The sequence below is a fragment of the Babylonia areolata genome, chromosome 33 (genome assembly GCF_041734735.1).
Source record: "Babylonia areolata isolate BAREFJ2019XMU chromosome 33, ASM4173473v1, whole genome shotgun sequence".
NCBI lineage: Eukaryota > Metazoa > Mollusca > Gastropoda > Neogastropoda > Buccinidae > Babylonia > Babylonia areolata.
Window position 1 is genome coordinate 13,104,062 of NC_134908.1, and position 20,586 is coordinate 13,124,647.

At 44.3% G+C, this 20,586-nt stretch overlaps 1 protein-coding gene across 1 annotated transcript in view; it reads left to right on the top strand.

The window, feature by feature from the left end:
* LOC143276878 (E3 ubiquitin-protein ligase UBR5-like) overlaps positions 1-20,586 on the top strand; it is a 222,428-nt gene that overhangs the window by 18,632 nt on the left and 183,210 nt on the right. The window contains exons 2-7 of the mRNA XM_076581534.1: positions 2,401-2,527; positions 12,511-12,587; positions 13,197-13,322; positions 15,984-16,167; positions 16,753-16,812; positions 18,318-18,543. Coding sequence (XP_076437649.1) covers positions 2,401-2,527; positions 12,511-12,587; positions 13,197-13,322; positions 15,984-16,167; positions 16,753-16,812; positions 18,318-18,543 — 800 coding nt within the window. The remainder of the gene's footprint in view (positions 1-2,400; positions 2,528-12,510; positions 12,588-13,196; positions 13,323-15,983; positions 16,168-16,752; positions 16,813-18,317; positions 18,544-20,586) is intronic.

A 20,586-nucleotide genomic window follows, 5' to 3' on the forward strand; every position in this document is an offset into this window, starting at 1 on the left:
ATAAAAAACATCCAGCATATTAGAACATTCATCAAATAAATTGTGTTTATCAGTAAAATGCATACACACACACATACACACACACACACACACACACACACACACACACACACACATGCATGAACACTTCCATCATGTGAAATCATCTTGGCACTGAAAAAGACTCTTCTTCCTGCTTACACTTCATCTGGACTCCACAGTATTTTCTCTCTCTTTTTTGACAAAGTCTGAAACATTCTTATCTACTTGGACCAAACACCTATCCTACCTACTCCTGATCCTCACTCAGTTTAGTGGTGCACCTGTCCATTCCTTCAATCCCCTTCAACCCATGACATCCTGAGAGAAATTACAATGAATTCATGCAAGTTGATCCTGCACCAGCCTCTCTCTTTTCCTAGTGTGTCCCACAGTTTCACCTCACAATCATTAACATTGTCAAGTCATCTCTTACTGGAACTTTCCATCCACTTTCAGAACTGCAATCCAACCTTGACTCAAACTTTTGATTTTGGAAAACTTATCAGCCAATTTTCAAATCTTTCTTTTGGTTTCTAATACTGTACCATGTCAAACTACTGCAAACTAGGCCTTTCGGTTTACTCTGTCTAGCCTTTGTAACCACTGGCTGGCTGCATTGGGCGCAATAGCTGAATGATTAAAGCGTTCAGTCTGAGGGTCCCGGGTTTGAATCTCGGTGAAGGCACCTGGTCTCCGAGGTCATCATTTGTGCAGACCTGCTAGTGCCTGAACCCCCTTTGTGTGTATTCGCATGCAGAAGCTCAAACACACACATTAAAGATCTTGTAATCCATGTCAGCGTTTGATGGGTTATGGAAACGAGAACATACCCAGCATGCACACCGCTGATAATGGAGCATGGCTACCTACATAGTACATGGCGGGGTAAATAAACAGAATGGTCATACACGTAAAATTTACATGTCTGTCTGAGTGTGTATGTGTGTGTGCCTGAAATCTGATTGAATGACACAGGAAACAAACTTTGAGCACCCAGTGGCAGCCGTTAGTCGGCTCTACCCAGGTAGGCAGCCTGTTGTGCAAATGGCTGCATGTTTGTAAAGCACTTAGAGCTTGGTCTCCGACCGAGGATAGGCGCTATATAAGTATCCATATCAATCGATCAATCTAGCCCAGATTTGCGGCAACTCAGTTGTAAGACATCTCACTATTAGTCCGCTGTCTGCTAGCCAATCAAACACCATTTCTGGCTGGAGTTATTCAGTTACAATGGCCACCATTCCTGAGATGTTACTCTGTCTTTTCCAACTTTTTATGGATTAGAAATGTTGTTTCTTGCATGCTTGTTGTTTGGTGTGGTTTTCTGGGATGTTTTTGTTTCAGAATTCATATAATTTACATCGTTTGCATCAAGTTTTGACGTTTAATTCAGTGTTTTGTATCATTTCTGATTTGTTCTTGCTCCTTTATCTTTTATCTTTTTCTTTTCTTTTGGGCTCAGTGTAGGAATAGTATTTGGGAATGACTTACCCTGTTTGCTATGCCTCGCACGCCCTTCAAATGCTGGATACGTGAAGTTGGGATAGTGTTCTCTCAGGAGACTATCTCAGGTCCTAGGGCTCACAGGTTCTCTGTTTGCAATTGGGCTGATGCATGTATGCAGATACATCAGTGCGGAATAGCTCGACCTCTTTAACAGTCTGGAACTGGAAGGGGACTTTGGGGAGTTGTGGTCGGGTCTGAGCCTATGCTAACCAAAGTGGAGGGTGTTTTGTTGAGGACTTTACCTCTACTCTAGCTAATGCCAACATAAGAAAAAAGAAGAAGAAAAAAAAGAGGATTAAGGGGGCTGGACATAGCCTCACAAAGGGATTTGATGTCAGTCCTTTAATTTCTGTGCACTGAGAAAGCTTTTCTTAGTGGTGGCACTGCTCTCTCTGTTCCTCCCTTCCATGCCGTCACTCCTTTGGTGGGGCAGGGGAACCATGGCCTGGGGGTGTTGGGGGAGGGGGCAGCTCGCTTTCCTCCTTTCAACCCCAGGTCAGGTCACCCCAGCATCTCCATGGGATGGGATACTGGTCATGTGACTCTAGCCTGTGTGTTAAGCGACCCCGCTATGGGGCCCGGTCTTCCCTGCTGGGGGAGGCCTGTGTATGTCAGGTGACCTGGCTAACCAGCGGGTCTCCTTTGCTGGGAGAGTCCTTTGCATGTCAAGTGGCCCCAGGCTATTAGCCTGCTGGTCGACGGGCTGTCTGACTCTTGGGGGATCGGACCTTTCACTGGACTAAATGCCGACCTGGTGAAGTCAGTCTCTTTCCTTTCACTATAGTACTTTTCATTTTCACTGCATTTGTCCTTGGTTTCACATTCAGCTTGATGAAAAGTTATTTGCTTACCTTGTGTTTGTAATGCTTGCAGGTTACGAGAGGTGTCTGACAGAATCAGTCGACATGGTTTTTCCTCACCACCTGCACTCTCAGCCATTCGCAATGTCAGCATCCGAGAGACAGTCATGGGGCCAAACCATGTGGCCTTATTGCTTGAAGTAAGATACATGTCATATAGAATGTCCTTCACTCAGTCCTTAACAGATTTGAAAACATTCCTTTTCAAGCACTTTAAGCAGTCTGTACATTCTTCTTCAGCACTTCAATCCGTATCTGTACTCTGTGGATCCACATCTATTACTTCTGTGTGTGTGTGTGTGTGTGTGTGTGTGTGTGTGACAACCTTAAAACAGTTGCCAATATATCCCCACACCTTGCCAAATTATCTACTGTCCTGACAACACAAACAGGGACAAAACAGTTCAGTTTTTATCTTTTTTTTTATTATCATTTTTTAAAAATAATGCAGTGCATGGGTTGGTATAAAGGATGAGCAGTATTTCCAGTCAAACCAAACTAATATCTTTACAATGACTGAATATCACCCCTCTGTGAAATCTTTGAACATGACATCATGTCAAAATAAATTTTTACCACAGTTGCTGCACCAGTTCTGTTTGAGCAGATGAGAATGTCAGTTTCTGTGACTAAAACAGTTTAGCAGTTGAAATTCAATATGACAACATTCTCTCTTGAAGCCTGAAGCGAAGGATGAGGGTAGGATGGGATAAGATGGGCAATGGGAAGGGAAGTGTTAGGGAATGTAGAAGTAGTGAGTGGCAGCATGAGGAAGGAAAATGGGGAAGTCAGGGTGTATTGGAAACAAGGTTTATTATCCCAGAATTCTGTTCCTGAGGTACGATTAGTTGGAGGCAATGGCAAACGAAGGAAAACACTGGGAAAATTCTGTCATCTGGAAAACAGAGGCATACTACTGTGCCCAGTGTGAGGAACATAGAAACCTTGAAGATCATAGAAGCCACACAGAGACCAACACATACGAAAAAGGGAGTGACCGGGGAATTGAACCTGACAAGTCATATGATTTGGCACCCTACAGTTCACTTACTTGCCGAGCGATCCATCTCTCACCTAGGCTTCTTTGCAAAAGCATAGAACAAATTTTTTTCCCCAACTTTCAACACAGAATTCAACACAAGAAATGCGTGTGCATCAGCTTTGTATTATTTCTGTCAACCTTCGCTGGTTATCGTGGGTCGTACACGACCCAGAAGGGTACAAAAACACATATATCTCAGCCAATTCTTAATATTTTTCTATGAAATTTCAGAAATGCTTCCTACACCTAAAAGGCCAACTTTTGCCAAAAAATGAAAAAAAAATCATGAATTAGTTAATGAGTAATTAAAGGTGGCGTTTTAACTACACACGGACGCTTGTGTGGGTCGTGTATGACCCATGCTTTTTAAAGAGGAAAAAATGTGGTCACCCCTCGAAAGCTCGTGTGGGTCATGCACAACCCATACCTTTTTAATAGTGATTTCAGAAGGTTTAATTTGCAATTAGTGAAGGAAAATAAAGAAGTTTTACTTTCAATAGCCTCACTACCCCACTACTCTCCCACTATATCCAGCGAAGGTTAAACTGAACATACAAGAGAAGAAAGAAGAGAGGAAGGTGGTGGGAGGGGAAGAGAGAGAGACACCAATGAAATGCCAATGAACTGTGAAAATATGTGTGTAGGCATGTGTGTGTGTGTTCTTGTATGGCTTTGTGTCTGACTGACATGTTATTATTAAGCTCTTTTGAGAGGTTTGAAAACATAAATCAGTACAGTTTTTATCATTAAATCATGATTCAATTGTGCAGTGAGGGGGTTATGTTAGGAGAGGGGACACAGGATGAAAAATCAGGAATACTGCTTTGTTTATCTACAAGAGAAGAGTACATATTCCATTTCCATGATTCAACAGTTTTCTGTTGAAACAGTCTTACAATTACAACCTATTGTATTTTGTAATTTTGTATGAACTGGATAGTTGGAGACTGTTTATAATGACGAGATGAGTTTGCCAAATCACAGTTGAAAACATTGTTTGGTGTCATATACTGTACCATGTCAAACTGATGCAAACTAGGCGGCCTAAGGCCTATCGGTTTGCTCTGCTTGGCCAAATTTCGCACGGCTAACAGTGAAAAGACGAGCCGTCTTGCCCGGACCGCTCTTAGCCAATAACTCCTCTAAAAGCTATAAGTGCTGAACCATTTCCTTTGGCCAAGGCTTTCCATGCCATCTTGTCAGGTTTACGCTCTGTCTCGTCTTACGCTTTTTTTGGCTATTAAGCGTATTCATTTGGCCTTACTTTGCTGCATGCGGCTTGTCTGTATTGTATTCTTACATTCTGTGTACTCGATTCGACTTGGCCCCCTCGATTTGTTCGTTTTTCTCTACCTCTAAGTTGATCCTGTCTTTCCTGTCTCTGTTGGGGGTCGGATTTTCGCTGGGTGCCTAAGCGCGGGTACTATGCCTTGTATGCCATACCACGAAGGCAGGGATCATGAGGCTGGGATTGAGACTCGGCAAGAGACTCTCCCAGGCCTGGAGCTCATGATTCCTCCCAATACGGACCGCGGCGATGCGTCTTTAGACGCTGATCGCAGAGGCGACTTTCGTACCAGTAAAACGGTCATGAAGGGGACCGGGGGTAAAGGGGTACGAGCGTCGCCTCCCGAGGTGTCCCAGCGTGAGGCAGGGAGAAGAGGGAGTGGCAAGTCCTCTCTTGGCGGTGGGGACTCGCAGCTAGGCGCGAACTCCCAGTGGGAGGCCGCGCCTGGCCGTTACCCGGGTCCCCACTCGGAGACGGCCCTCATGGGCCCCATTGCTGTTCCCCCTCCTCCCTTCTCTGTCGACCCCCCTCCCCCACCTCCTTCTGGGGGGGAGAAAAATTTGGGTTCCGGGGGTGGGATCTCTACTTTGCCCACCTCAGGCCAAGCCACCCCAGTCTCCCCACGGGAGGGGATTTGGGGCGCAGGTCTTCCCGCTGTCCGGCCGGTCTCCCCTGCTGGGAGAGGCCCACGTGTGTCAGGCGGTTCTGGGCAGTCAGCCCGCTCGTCTTCAGGCAGGACTGACACCCAAGTCAGACCTGACCTCCCTCTGCCATTTTTTTCCCTTCATGGAGGTCAAGGCGCCAGTGACCTTTGGGGTTGGGGTCACAGGGTGGCTGGTGCCCACGGGTGGTTACCCCCATTCTGCCCATACTGGGGCGCGTCTATGGTGCACGCTGGGTTGCCGGGAGTACCAGGGGCCAACCCCTTGTCCGCTCCCCACCAGACCCAACCCAGCACATCTCACAGGGTGACACACACAGCCCCGACAAGTGGGATCGACTTCTTGTCGGTCAGGTCGAGCTCCTCAACCAATATTGCCACTCTGTCCACAAATCGGTCCTCTGTCAACCCACAGGTTACCTCCACAGTCACAACGGCCTCCTTGTCAGGACCGACGGCTGCCGAGGGGCCCCGCTCGGCCCGGGGGAGCCTGCAGTTCCCACCTACCCAGCCCTCGGTCCTACAGGGTGATGAGTGGGTGTTTGTCCCCTCACAGCACTTGTTGGTCCCTCTTGCATCCAGGGACGCCTTCTCTGAGAAGGTGTGGCACCCACCATCCCAAGCATGGTTGGACCTACGGTCCACACGCTCCCCACCTGCTTCAGGCGTCAAGGACATAACAGCTGCGGCCATGGTTCCTGCTTGGGATCATCCCAGCTCATCCCGCTGGGTTGACCACAGCTCACAGGACGCCCCAGTGGGTACATCCACTTGGGATGGCACCCAGCAGGGGATGGACTGCGAACAAGAGTGGGAGCCCCTGTCTTTGGATGAGGACGAACAAGCGGATGAGCACTCTTCGCCCCCATCCCAGGGGGACAGATTGAGCTCGCGCCTCCTTAAGGACCAGCCTGAACCAAACTCGGACTTTGCCGAGCTCGAACTGACCCTCCCCAATAGGGTCACGCATGCCGAATCAGTCCCTCAGGCGACTTTGTTACCCTTGACCCTCCATAGGCCATGTGACTCTAACTCCAGAACCACAAGGAGTGCTAGAAATGGTGCAGGAATGGCTTAATAAGCCAGCCTGCACTGTCAGGGGTGCTGCTTCCATCCCTCCTCCAGGCAGGGAGTCCCTCTCTGCCCCGGGTGCTTTTTCCCCGGGCAAGTTCCTTAAAGATTCCTCCAAGGGAGGGGTGTGGTCCTGATATACACAGGACCACTCTGCCTACAGGGAAGCAGAGCCCTCTGCGCAGGACAGGATGTTGGTCTCACAGCGCACCACCTTCCCCACTTCAGCTACCCTATCCTTTAAAACGTTAGCAGAGTGGGACAAATTGGCCCGCCACTGCCTCCTCAAGGTTTCCACTGCTTATACCTTCTTCGACGTGTTCCTCCACAGGGCCAATGAGCTGTGGGAACAGCGTCCGGTTAATCAGAACACGGGGTCTCCTTCCTCTGTCCCGCCTGGCCTCTTCACCGACCAGAGGTTAAACACTTTTGGCAAGAGGGTAGCATCTGGTCTCACGGCAGCTGCAGACACAGCTACCAGCCTTCACTTCAATATTGTGCTAGCGCGGCGTGATGCCGTTTTCCGCCTCTCTAACATTCCTGTGGAGGAGAGGGCTGCCCTGCGGTCTATCCCAGCACAGCAGCACTCCCTCTTCGGCCAGTACCCGCCCCATTTTGTCAGCCACAGGGCAGAGACAAACAGGGAGGTGGCCTCATATTTAGCCCACACCTCACAGGGGCGCCAGGGTTCTATGCCATTGAAGAGACCGGCCACCAGGGCCCCTCCATATACCACGCCACCCGCGTGCGCAGAATCAGCAGCAGAGGAATAAACCACCTCATGTCCGTCCAAGCCGACCAGCCATGCCCAAGGCCAGAAGGCAGCACCCTCAATGACTGGGCCCCGATTCAGCACTGCCAGTCGTTCAGCCCCTCCAAGTAGGAAACTTGTCCCGGCATGCACATCAGTGGCGTGCTCTGGGACTCAACGACTGGATTGTATCGGTGCTAGAGTTGGGCTACATGCTGCCTTGGGCGGAGGACCACCCCCCTCTAAGATCCACTCCTCCTCCTTATGTACCCAGCTTGACAAAGCAGGAGAGCGTCTTAGAGAAAGAGATATCGCACCTACTCCTCATAGGGGCGATATCTCAACTCTCGGACCCTAGCCCTGGTTTTTACGGCCGGTTGTTCGTGATTCCAAAGGTCTCGGGAGGGTGGAGACCAGTCTTGGACTTGTACCCCCTCAACAAATTCCTCCCCAAAATCAAATTCAAGATGGACACACAGGCACAGATTCGGGAGACCATTCAACGGGGCGATTGGGCTACCTCTATCGATCTGAAAGATGCTTATTTTCATATCCTCATCCATCCGGCATCCCGTCAGTACCTGAGGTTCGTGTGGAGGGACAAGGTGTTCCAGTTCTTGGCCCTCCCATTTGGTCTGTCCCCTTGCCCCTTTCCTGTTTACCAGGGTGGTGCAGGAATTAGGAATTGGTGTCCATCGTCCGCTCGGAATCCATTTGTCTCTGTGTGTACCTGGACGACTGGCTTATCCTGGCCCAGTTGCAGGCCCTGTGCCTGAGTCATACGGCCAGACTTCTAGACCTTTGCTCCCAACTGGGCTTCCTCACGAACCAGGAGAAATGCGATCTGTCCCCAAGTCAGTCCTTCGACTTCTTAGGGATGAGATTCGACACGCGGTCCATGATAGTCTCTCCGACGCCAGATCGCTGGGACCGTCTGGCAGGCCTCCTCAGCTACTTGCGCCTTTCCTCCCAAGCAACAGCGCGGACACTTTCTTCCCTCCTGGGCATGATGGAGTCCATGGCACCTCTCATTCCCTTGGGCAGGGTTCTCAAGCGCCCTCTTCAGAGGGCACTGAGGTTACGGTGGTCCCAGAGCACTCAGCCATGGGATACCCAGATATGTCTGGGCGAGTGGTTCCTCAAGGTGACATCAGAGTGGTTAATCACCCCTCTTCGGACACAGGGGATGCCCATATCCCCACCTACTCTTCAGGTGGCACTCTTCACAGACGCCCCCTCCCTGGGCTGGGGAGCCCACATGGACTCACTCCATGCAGCAGGGACTTGGTCCCCGGAGGATCAATATTCTGGAACTGGAGGCAGTTCACAGGGCTCTCCTGCACTTCATGGGGGAGGCCACTGGCAAGACCATCCGCTTGTTCACAGGCAATACGACGGTCGCATGTTAAGTGAACAAAGGGGGGGGAGCGCACTCTGCGGACCGAGGCTCTCCTCCATTGGTGCCACAGCAAGGGCATTGCACTTTCAGCGAGACACATAGCAGGAAAAGCCAACATCTTGGAAGATGCTCTCAGCAGGTCCAAGAGTGTCATCCACACAGAGTGGACCCTGGACAAGGACACCCTTCAGGGGGTGTGGGAACGGTGGTTTCGGCCGATGGTGGACCTTTTTGTCACAAAGTTCAACAAGAGACTTCCCACTTATGTCTCTCCAGTCGCCGACCCAGAAGCGTGGGCAGTGGATGCTCTCTCTCTAAACTGGAGCAGTCTGATTGCTGACGCGTTTCCTCTCTTTCCAATTCTGTCCAAGGTGATACGGAAAGCCAGATTGGAACACCCGCAGCTGATCCTCATTGCGCCGAAATGGCCAGCCCAGCCCTGGTTTCTGGACCTTCAGTTCCTGACACATGTTCCACCCCTGGTACTCGAAACCCAATCTCATCTGCTGAGGCAGCCTCGTTCGGGTATTCCTCATTCCAATCCTCAACTGCTCCACCTGCATGCATGGCTGCTGTGCAGTCGGAACTGTCAGCATCACCATTGAAGTCTTCGACCCCTTGGTCGGCCTCTGTGTCGGCTGCGCTGACCCAGGGGGGTGCCTCCTCTGACCTCCTCCCCATAGTCACCAAAACAAGGAGGGAGGGAACGGAGACTTTGTATGACTTTCGCTGGAAGAAATGGTTGCGGTGGTGTACAGCTCAGGACATTGCCCCTACTAACCCTACGAGCATGCAGCTGGCCAACTTTCTGGCTCACTGCTCCTCGGTTCTCAACCTGTCTGCTAGTTCTGTGCGAGGGTACAGGTCTGCCATCTGTACCACAATCAAACGGCTAGGTGGTCCCACCTTTGAAGCGGATTTCCTGCTCAGAGAGGTGGCTAGAGGTGCCTCTCTGAAGGAAGCTAGAAACCCCAGAAGAGTGCCCCTGTGGGACTTGTTCCTGGTGCTGGATTTCATTCGAAAACAGCCCTTCAAGCCATTGGGGACTATTCCTTTCGACTTGCTCACCCTCAAGACGACTTTCCTTCTGTTGCTGGCCACAGGCCGTTGTAGAAGCGAGATTCATGGTCTTAGTGGAATGCCACAAGATCTGGCCTTCCACAGAGATGGTTCCATCACTCTTCGTTTCCTTCCAGAGTTTCTGGCTAAGAACCAAGACCCCGAGGTCCCTTCCCCCTCTCTGAGGGTCAGACCTTTGTCTGATATTCTTGCCCAAGATGATGAGGATAGGCATCTCTGCCCTGTTCGGTGTCTCAAATACTATTGGGATAGATCTCGCCATAGGCGTTCTTCTCAGAGGTGTCTGCTCATCTCCCTCAATGAGAATTACAAGAAAGACATCGCTGCAGGCACCATTTCCCGCTGGGTTTCCCCAAGTCATTCGTAGAGCCTACTCTCATGCACACAGGGATATCAGCTGTCTTCATCCCAGAGCTCACAAAGTGCGGGCCATAGCTACTTCGGCTGCTTTCCAGCACTGCAGCATGTCTTGGAGGCAGCCTTCTGGCGGTCTGAGAATCCCTTCATCAACTTCTACCTCATGGATTTCCGTATGACCAGGGCTGACACTTCCAAGGGGATTTCCTTTGTCGCGGCTGATACTGCCGTCTTGGTTACAAGGGCTCCCCATATGAACCAGTAGGCGTTGCCCTCCTCCATTTGCTTTAAATTCTGCATCAGTTTGACATGGTACAGTATATGACACCAAAAGGAGGAGTTTGTATTATACTCCATGTTTGGTGTTACATATACTTACCATGTCAAACTTGAATGCCCGACCGTCCGTCCCCACGTCTCCGCCGTGGTTCTCATGGGGCATTTTCTTCGATGGCCATGGAATGATTCAGCACTTATAGCTTTTAGAGGCGTTTGATTGGCTAAGAGCGGACTGGACAAGACGGCTCGTCTTTTCACTGTTAGCCGCGCAAAATTTGGCCAAGCAGGGCAAACTGATAGGCCTAGTTTGCATCAGTTTGACATAGTAAGTATATGTAACACCAAACATGGAGTATAATACAAACTCCTCCTTTTCCCCCACAGTATTTGTTCAGAAACTTAAGCCATAATTGTGTTTTTCAAGCATTATTTTCTGTTATGAGTAATTCCATTAATTCATTCTGAGAATGCCCATCACCATGTGACTTTATTTGCATAATAATTTTCCCTTGATGGGCAAGTGTGTGAGAAACAAGAGTATGAATATGATGCTCATTTTTCATTTTTTCATACTTTTTTATTAAAAAATTTCTATTTTAACATTACAGAACATACACACATCCAAATGATAATACATACGAGGAAAAAAAAAAAGACTGAAGGAAAACGATAGTAAGATATATCAAAATTATCATAAAATGAAGAAAAAGCAAAAACAAAAACAAAACAAAACACCCCCCCAAAAAAAACAAAACAAAACAAAACAAAAAAAACAAAAAAAAAAACCCAAAACACACACACACACATCTACATACATATACACATTTTCTAAACACATAAAATGACACAATGATTATAAATATATAAACATGTACATACACATACACACCGGAATTTGATAAGTTTGATAAATTGAGGGTTGCAGTTTACATTGTCATTTGACTTAGATATATATATATATATATATATATATATCTATGTATATCTATGTATATCTATATATATATATATATATATATATATATATATATATAATCATCTTGTACTGTGATGCAAGTGTAGAATACATCCAGATCAATATTGTAATTGTACATTATGATCATGTAGTTAATATATATTCACTTTAGTTTGTATCTATAAACAGGGCTTCATATGGAATTTGGAAACCATCTAGTATAAAATCATTATGGGTAATTTTTTTTCGGGCTACATATTTCTTGAATGTATATCTGTATTTCAGTTTATTGTTAAAACATTGTAAAACAGACACATTTTTGTTTAACTTGCATTGGTACAAGTGTTGTATAGATAAAAATAAGATGAAATAAAAGGTGGAATCAATGACTATATTTTAATCAAGTCTGAGTATGACTAATGGCTCAGTTATATGTGAATTTTGAATGTTTGAACATCTTTCATCCATAATATTCATTAAAGCTTGCCAGAAACATTGAACAGTTGTGCACTGCCATGAAATATCTTATACTGTCTTTTAAAAAATTACAAAAACTGCATAGATCACTGTTGATTATCCCCATCTCTTTTAATATAACATTTGTTCCCAGACAATCTGTGTGTGATTTTCAGCTGGAACCAAATTTATTTTATTTTCTAAGGGAGGACAGTGCTAGAATCGCTGATTATGATGATGTTAATAAAATAAAAAAAGATTATTGATTTGTATTTGTATTTCTTTATATCACAAAAGATTTCTCTGTGTGAAATTCGGGCTGTTCTTCCCAGGGAGAGCGCGTCGCTACACTACAGTGCCACCCATTTTTTGTATTTTTTCCTGCGTGCAATTTTATTTGTTTTTCATATCGCAGTGGATTTTTCTACAGAATTTTGCCAGGAAAAACCCTTTTGTTGCCGTGGGTTCTTTTACATGCGTGAAGTGCATGCTGCCCACGGGACCTCGGTTTATCTTCTCATCCGAATGACTAGCGTCCAGACCACCACTCAAGGTCTAGTAGAGGGAGAGAAAACATTGGCGGCTGAGCCTTGATTTCAACCAGCGCGCTCGGATTCTCTCGCTTCCCAGGCAGACGTGTTACCTCTAGGCCATCACTCCACTGTATTCATGTATTGTAAATACTTAAATATTTTTATTTCTGGAATACATGTGATATTGTTGTGTTATTCTTTGTTCATGACTTAAATTTGTTTAATATTTTCTGTAACATGCACCATTTCAGGATGGTCGTATTGCACGAATCTCCTATCACTTGGCCACAGAAAGACTGGACCTGAGCAAATTATCTGATGTGAAACCGTATGTATTTTTGTTTTTATTTATTTTTTTTTTAAAAACTATTATTTGATGATTGATTATTCATTTATTGTCATTCAATGAGACATGGTCATTTCAGGTGTGAATCACCAGCTACGTGATTAATCCTAGAAATTAGAATAAAAACTATGGTCAGCGTTCCTTTTCCTTTTCAGTTCCTGTGCTAGCCTCAGTTTGGAATTCCTCAGTTCGGAATTATCTTGCCTCCTAATCCCTGTATCACCCAGCCAACCTCATTTTTAAGAAACCCCTGAAAGCTATTAAAATAAGATGAATTCATCAATTTTTTTCAGTACTCTTTTGCCTTCCGTTCTCATGTTGACTGTGTGTGTGTGTGTGTGTGTGTCTGTGTGTGTGCAATCATGCCTGTGTACATGTATACATGTACATATGCGTACTATTTGGCTTACTGGATTGTGTGTGTTGCATATTGATGGCGGCTGAAAACAGGTTGTAGGGTATTGGATTGGTTAGAAATATTTTTTAAATTATGAGTTTCGAAACAATTTTGAGGTGCATGGTATATAGATCTTTCATTATTACTATCATCAAATCATTGGGAAAAGAAAAGTAACGACGTTATGCTACTAGGCGGCCATCCAAGCTGGAGAGTGGTGGAGACCCGGCACCGCGGGGCCGTGGTGGCACATTGGTAGTGGAGAGTCCCATGGTGTTGATGTCTGACGCCCAGGCCACAGGCACTGGCTCCCAGTCTGGGTGAGTGATGCACAACACAGCTACCCTCTGCTCTTCTGCTTTGTATGTGGTTAGCTGGAACGTCTTGTTCTGAAAAAGTAAGGTTTGGTGCATGTCTTCTAAACCCTGTAGCTGCTGAAAACCACAGGAACCAAGAATTGGAATGGATGTTCAGGAAGTTGAGGTTAAGTTTTATTGCCATAATTGTTTGTTGGGCAAGTTATTGTAGAATCTGGTGACCGGAGTGTATATTTCACTAGCTGGAGTTTTCATGATATACAAACAAGCTTCATTTGCACACAATACCTCATCCCCCCCACCCCCAGCCCCTCCCTATTCCCCCCGCCATAACTTTGCTGAGTAACAGCAGATAATGCAGTTGCACAGGTTGTGGTAGTCCTGGACTGTGTGAAGGCACATAAGCTGGGAAACAGAAAACAGGTTGTAGGGTATTTGACTTCAGTCTGATGGGCTGGTTTTGATCCCAGGACCTGTTGCCTGCCTTAGGACTTGAGACTTAAGTCCCTTTTGTTGCATTGTTGTATGCCTGTAGGACGTAACTCTCATATCCAGTTTTCATCAGTAACTCATGGTTCTCCAGAATTGGTTACTCACGAGAATGCATGTCATGCAAATAGGAATCTTTGACATCTATGCATCCCAAAATACCACAAAACTGCCATATATATAAACTTAAGTGTCAGCAGTATCAGTTACAGACCTATAAAACTGCTAGATTTAAAGAAATTATTAATTTTCTTTGGTGTTTTGTTATCTAATAATGTCAATAAAGAGTTGGGCTTTGAAACAAGAAGTCAGTTGTGTTCTACTGAGTTATATGACGCTTCAAAAATGCCTGTAATGTGCTTTGCACTGTGTGTCACACTTTACCAACAAATTTACAACTACTTCTGATTACAGCTAAAATTGATGTCTGATGCTTAATAAACTAAAAGCTGGGTTGAAAAGTTTACAGATATACTCTTACTTCTCTAGGAAAAGCCTCAGTAAAAGATATTTAATCAATTTTCTGCCACAACGTCACACCTGTAGTACGCATTACACTGCACTTTTGTTAATAAAAAATATTTAATCAATTTTCTGCCACAACCTCACACCTGTAGTGCGCATTACACTTTGAAGACGCTGTCTGTCTGTTTACTGAACATGGTGACCGAACAGGAAGTTCTAGAAGAAACAATTCTACATCTGTGATTTGATTGGCTGACTTCATTTCTCCACACCCTTCTAGAGGATAATTTGGCAAGTCAAAATTAGGACGCTGTCACACAGTCAACAAAGCGTAAAGCACACAATTCTTTGACCAGATCTCCGCAGTTGACTGTTGAAGAATGATTTCAGCCATGAGAGTCATTGTGACCTCTTTTTACTTGAGAATAAGTAACAACATGATGGCTCTGTAATATATGAGCAATGAATTAGGGAAAATTTCTAGACAGTTGTGTCGCATGCATTAGTGTGACACATTCATGGTGACCTTGTACAAACATTTCTTTTATGGAATTATGTACTTTATTTTACTTGTGTATACCTTCACTTCAATCTTCTGTGTCAATAATTATTGAATTATTAAACATTTCATTTACAGGCCCATGCTTGCCACACTGTAGTACACAGGACACCTTGCAAGACCCCGATTTCATACTTGATTGGGATTTTTTTCATTGTGAATATGTTAAGTACATCTTTGGATTCACTTGACCATTTCTTTGATGCTGGGGATATGTTTTTAATGTGTGTCACAGATATGGATTTGCCGAGGTACATTACAGATGACCGATTGCAAAAATGTTGTCGAGTTAAAACTGATCCCAATTTTGTTTTGTAATCCAAGAACACATAATGAATCATATGAATAAATGAGAAAGAAACGCACCTCTTCTTCTTGTCTGTTCTTTGACATGCTATGTCTATGTCACATGTAATGATGTCACATGTAATACTGTGATGGCATTTACAGATTCCTACTGTGTGCTTTTAAACTTTGAGCTTTGAATTTGATGTTTTGCCCGTCATTTAAGCTTGTCATAAGTAACATTGGCAGTGTGTTGGGGAAAAGTTTAATTTAGGGATCCACAGAAAAGTTTTAGACAGTTGTGTCGTGTGCATTTCAGTGCAGCACATCCATGGTGACCTTGTACAGAGTACAAACATTTCTTGCATGGAATTATGTACTTTATTTTACTTGTTTATGCCTTCACTTCAATTTTCTGTATCAATTATTTCAGTTTAAGAGACATTTCATTTACAGGCCCATGCTTGTCACACTGTAGTACACAGGACACCCTGCAAGACTCCCATTTCATATTGAAAGACTGAACAAAGTAGCAGCATCACTGATTTTCAACTTTTGGTTATGATTCTATGTATCATTGCTTGTTAAAACAACAAAACATTGTAGCCCAAAGCTTATTTTGATATTTGTACATTGCAACATTCTAGTCACTAATTCTGGAGAACAATTTACCTACATATGTATGTACACACGCGTATTCACATGCAAATATTTGTGAATGAGTAAAATTTGCATGGGCTTGTTAAGGAAGCATTGCAGAATTCATGTGAAAGACGACACCAGGTGTAGGGTCTGTGTTCCTTAACAGACTTGACCTGATTTTTGCTCTTCTCTCCTTTTTTTCCTTGGCTGCTGGATGTCAGCAGTCGTTGGACAGCTTCTGGGGGTCTGTCTGGGTCCTCCTCCACCTCCCGCAACAACAACCAGCCTGCTGGCTACAACCGCATGCAGCGCACTGTGCATGTCAGCCGGGCACGGCGCTCAGGGGTCATCGTGGGAACACGACCTGTGGTGCCTGCCTCCGTCGTGCCTGAAGAGCTGATCAATCAGGTTAATGGAGAAGGGGTAGGGGGACTTAGTGGTAGAGGGCTCTGCGTTGGCACACAGGGGAGGTAATTTACTCGGCTAGGTCACTAGCTGCAGCGACTTAGGTTTCTCCATGAGCAAGGGTAATAGTTTTAATAGGACACAAATCAGACTCTGCTGGAGTCTACACCTATGGGTGATGGTAAGTATGTTAGATGTAATTTTACTGGAAAAATATTGTTTTTGATTTTGCTTTTCTTTTCATGGGAAAGAAAATTTTAAAATGGGAAAAGAATATTTGTGCATATGTCTGACGTCACTGGGTGTGTGTGAACTATCTGTAGCACTAGTTGCTCATCAGAAATTCTCTGTGACTGTCTGTAGTACTAGTTGTTTATCAGAGATTTTCTATCTTCATATTAATGGTAGTATGTTTATGGTGTTGTTATTATGAAAATTAGATCAGACAAGGAAGCAATATGTTTCTTTCATTTTGATGCATTTGTATACCCCCAGTATATGAGAGGAATTTTTTTAAAGGAAAGAAAAAGTGCAAAACAAAGTCACTTCATCTGTTAAAACTCTTTCTGTGTGTGTGTGTGTGTGCAGTGCCAGGTGGTGCTGCAGGGAAAGTCCAGGAACCTCATCATCAGGGAACTCCAAAGAACTGTAAGTCACAGTGCGTATGTCTCCTCTGTCAGCTGTCTGAATGCTTGTCTCTACTTTCCTTTTTTCTTTATTTCAATTTTTTTTAGGTTGGCTGTCTTGACCCTATCAAAAAAATACTTCTACTTTCCTTTTTTCTTTATTTCAATTTTTTTTAGGTGGGCTGTTTTGACCCCATCCAAAAAAATACAAAACAATAAATTATATCAACAGCTGCTCAGAAAAAGTTCTCCAGAACCGCTGACCTGACACCATCAGCAGCATACACTCTGGCACTGAGCACAGCTCTATACGGCTTAGTATGTTTTTTCATATTCTGGCACATCTGTATAACCAGCAGCAGTGATAACCACCTTTGATATAGTGTTTTGTTATGGTTGATCTAAGGTGATCCCAGGCATGGGAATTGGCTACGGAAAATTGAATTGTCCACAAGAAAAAAAACACACACAAATACACACAAACATTATTGGATCAGCTTTGCATTGGATGCCCATGATAGATTCTGCACTTTTTTATGTATTGTCGAGGCTTTTCTTGGTCACTTGTACACATAGCTACTTAACAGTTGCAGCAGGCTGATCACTCTCATGGTCAGGCTTTAAGGTTAAACACACTTTGTGCTGGCCACAGTGCAAGGCAACACAGGGTCCATCACATGTTGTCGATAACTGTGGTGACAGTTTTGATGACTTCTTATTTATTTATTTTTTTATAATCTTTTTTTTTGCATACAGTATAACAGTGTGAAAAAGAAAAGAAAAAAGCACATATAATGATCATATCATTAATATTTGTATTAAAGTTTAAGTTGTACATGTATCTTTAAAAAATTTTTTTTATTAAATTTTAAACAAAGCAAAGGGAAGACAACCACGCATACTCAGAGGAAGGGAAAGAGAAAGAAAGGGATATAGAGAGAGGGAGAGAGAAAGCGAGAGAGAGAGGGCATATTACAAGATTAATTACATATTGTTACAAGTAATGATAGTGATGATAATTCATTTTGATATTTAAAAAAAAAAAAAAAAAAAAAAAAAAAAAAAGGGGGAGGTTGGGAGAGCCACATTGCATGTACATGATGACAGTTCCTGTGTAAACAAATGGGAATGGGTGTCAGTGGTCTTGAGGAAGGGAACTGGAAGGAATGGGTCAATGCTTTTTTAGGTGGATGTCATTGGAGCAGCATAGTGCATTGTCTGCCAGTTGGGGACTTGTGTCATTTTTTACAGATCGCCTCTTTATGTCAAAACTGGTATTGACCAGTCTCTGCATATAATATGAATGTGTGTATACTCACTCAGTGATATCCTGTTGTTTGTGACATTCTGAATGAAAATTATAGTTTATATTAATAATCTAGTTTAACTAGAAAATAACCTCAGTATTGTAGATTGTGCAGATTTCCATACTTAGAAAAAGATTTTCTCAGGGGGACGTCCTCCCCAGATCTCCCTGAGTTACAGAGTTTTCTTTCAAGCAATTCCCATACCTGGTTTTGTCCACAGAACCTTGACGTCAACATGGCCGTGAACAACCTGCTAAGCCGTGATGATGAAGGAGAAGGAGAGGAGGAGGAGAGTCAGGATTACAGCGTGCCTGACGATCTTATCTCCCTCCTGGACTCTGGCATGCATGACCATCCCTCTGTCATCATTGATGCCGACGCCATGTTCAATGAGGACATGTTCAGCTACTCCTCTCTGCGCAGTCGCTCTGTGACACGGAGACTTGGTATGTATGTTGGGGTTGAAGGGGAATGGATGGGGATGTTGTGGTTGAAAATTTTTCTTCTCTTGACACACATACACAGATACAAACAACACACAGATTATATATTTGTGTGTATGTATATGCCATATATTTGAAAAAAAAACTCTCTCTCTATATATAATACAATCCTTCAGGCGACCCAAACTCGAATTGTCTTCCCCTGTTCGCCGTGTTGCGCAGTAGAAAAGTGGGTCTTCTGAGATCGAAAGTTCAACACAACAAACAATAAACAGTCTCAACTCAAAAGTTCAGTTTGATTTCGTCTTGAATGAATAGGAAGGAATTTGGTGATAAATACCATTATTATTATTCACGAGATAAACGAGCTGAACCTCAACTTGAACCCTCGCCTTCATAGAAAAACAACAACAAAAAACAAAATAAAAACTAATGCCAACCAATACCTAGCTTGGTAAAAATGCTTTAAATGTATACAGGTAATCATCTGTTCTTTGATTTGGAAAGTGGGAAGAGTTGAGTTCGCAGTTAATCTATTCTTTGATTAGGAAAGGGGGAAGAGTTGAGTTCGTCTATGCTAATCCTGCTCCCACCCCACACTTGATTAAACTACACCCAAACTTGGTTAAAGATGGGACCGACATGTGCTCGGTTGACACAGTAGTCTTCTGCTGTGTAAACAATGTCAGGAGACAGCAAGAGGTGTGTGTGTGTGTGTGTGTGTGTGTTAAAATGACAATTCGATACAGTGCACATTGTTACTGTTTCTTCTTAGCAGTAGCAGAAATTATATTTTAGATTTAATCCTGTGGAGATGAAGCATATCTAAGGTTCTACAAGACATTACCCAGCCCATCGACTACTGAATTAGATATATACTAAAATTTACACTTGAGACAGAAAATCATAACTTGATAGTGTGTGTGTGTGTGTGTGTGTGTGGTTGTGTGTGTGTGTGTGAAGTTGTGTGTGTGTATATGTGTGTTAAGATGACTTGTATAACATGGTTGGAGTTCTGGAGGCTGAAGGCCAGGTGGGTAAATAGAGAAGGCTATGCATCACTGAGCACCAGCCTGGTTTTCAGTTTCTTGCCTCTTCTTGGCAATTATGTTAATTGAATGTGTTGTGCCAGATACTTACCCTGTCTCCTGTAAATCAACATTATTTCTGTTGGAAAGAAGAATCACGTTATCAGAAGAGATGGTTTCTACTTTTAAGTCCATTGTCACAGACTGCAGTTTCAAGTTCAAGGACACAACTTTAAGACATGCAAAGTGATTCCAAAATGTATCATGACAAGTTTAGAGCTTCCTGTTGGATGGCGGATTGCAGTACCCTGAACGACGTGCTTTGTTATTTCCACTTTCCACTTGTGAAAGCATAACACGTCTTGCAAAATAGAGGCATTGATTCTGTATTTCTTGTCAGAAGCTTTTTTCTTGCCAGATAGAATGCTTTCCAGAAAGTCTTTTGCAGAATCAGGTCCTTCAGTTCTTTCGTCAAAAAAAGATGCCATTGTTGGTGACCAAGGACTCAGTCACTGGAGCTTCTCTGTAACTCTGAATGTGACAGTGGACTGGAGGCCAAGAGTAGCTCTGTGGCTGACCAAGAGTTGACTGCAAAGACAACACATCCCATTATTCAGGGCAAGGAGGGAGGGAGGTGTTTAATGAAGGGTGTGGAACAAGATCGTCTGTGCATTCATCACTAGAGAAGCTTGGCATTTCAAAGAAGGGGATCAGTTACCACCTGCAGGCAAATTCGGACCAGTACTCACACCCCTCTCCTGCCAACTGGGTCACTGTTAACCTCTTTGATGGTGTCTGAAAATGAGTATGAGGTGACTGGGTTTGGCACAGACAGGCGTGGCATGTGAAAGATGGTGTGTGTGTGTGTGTCTGTGCGTGTGTGTTTCTGTTTGTCTTGAAATTGACTAAAAGAAACAGTTTGCTGACTACATTTCAACTGCCTTTGCAGAGGCAGACCTGCCTAGTACTATGATTCATGTGTAGTTTCTATGATTCAAACCCCCAGTCTACAGCACTA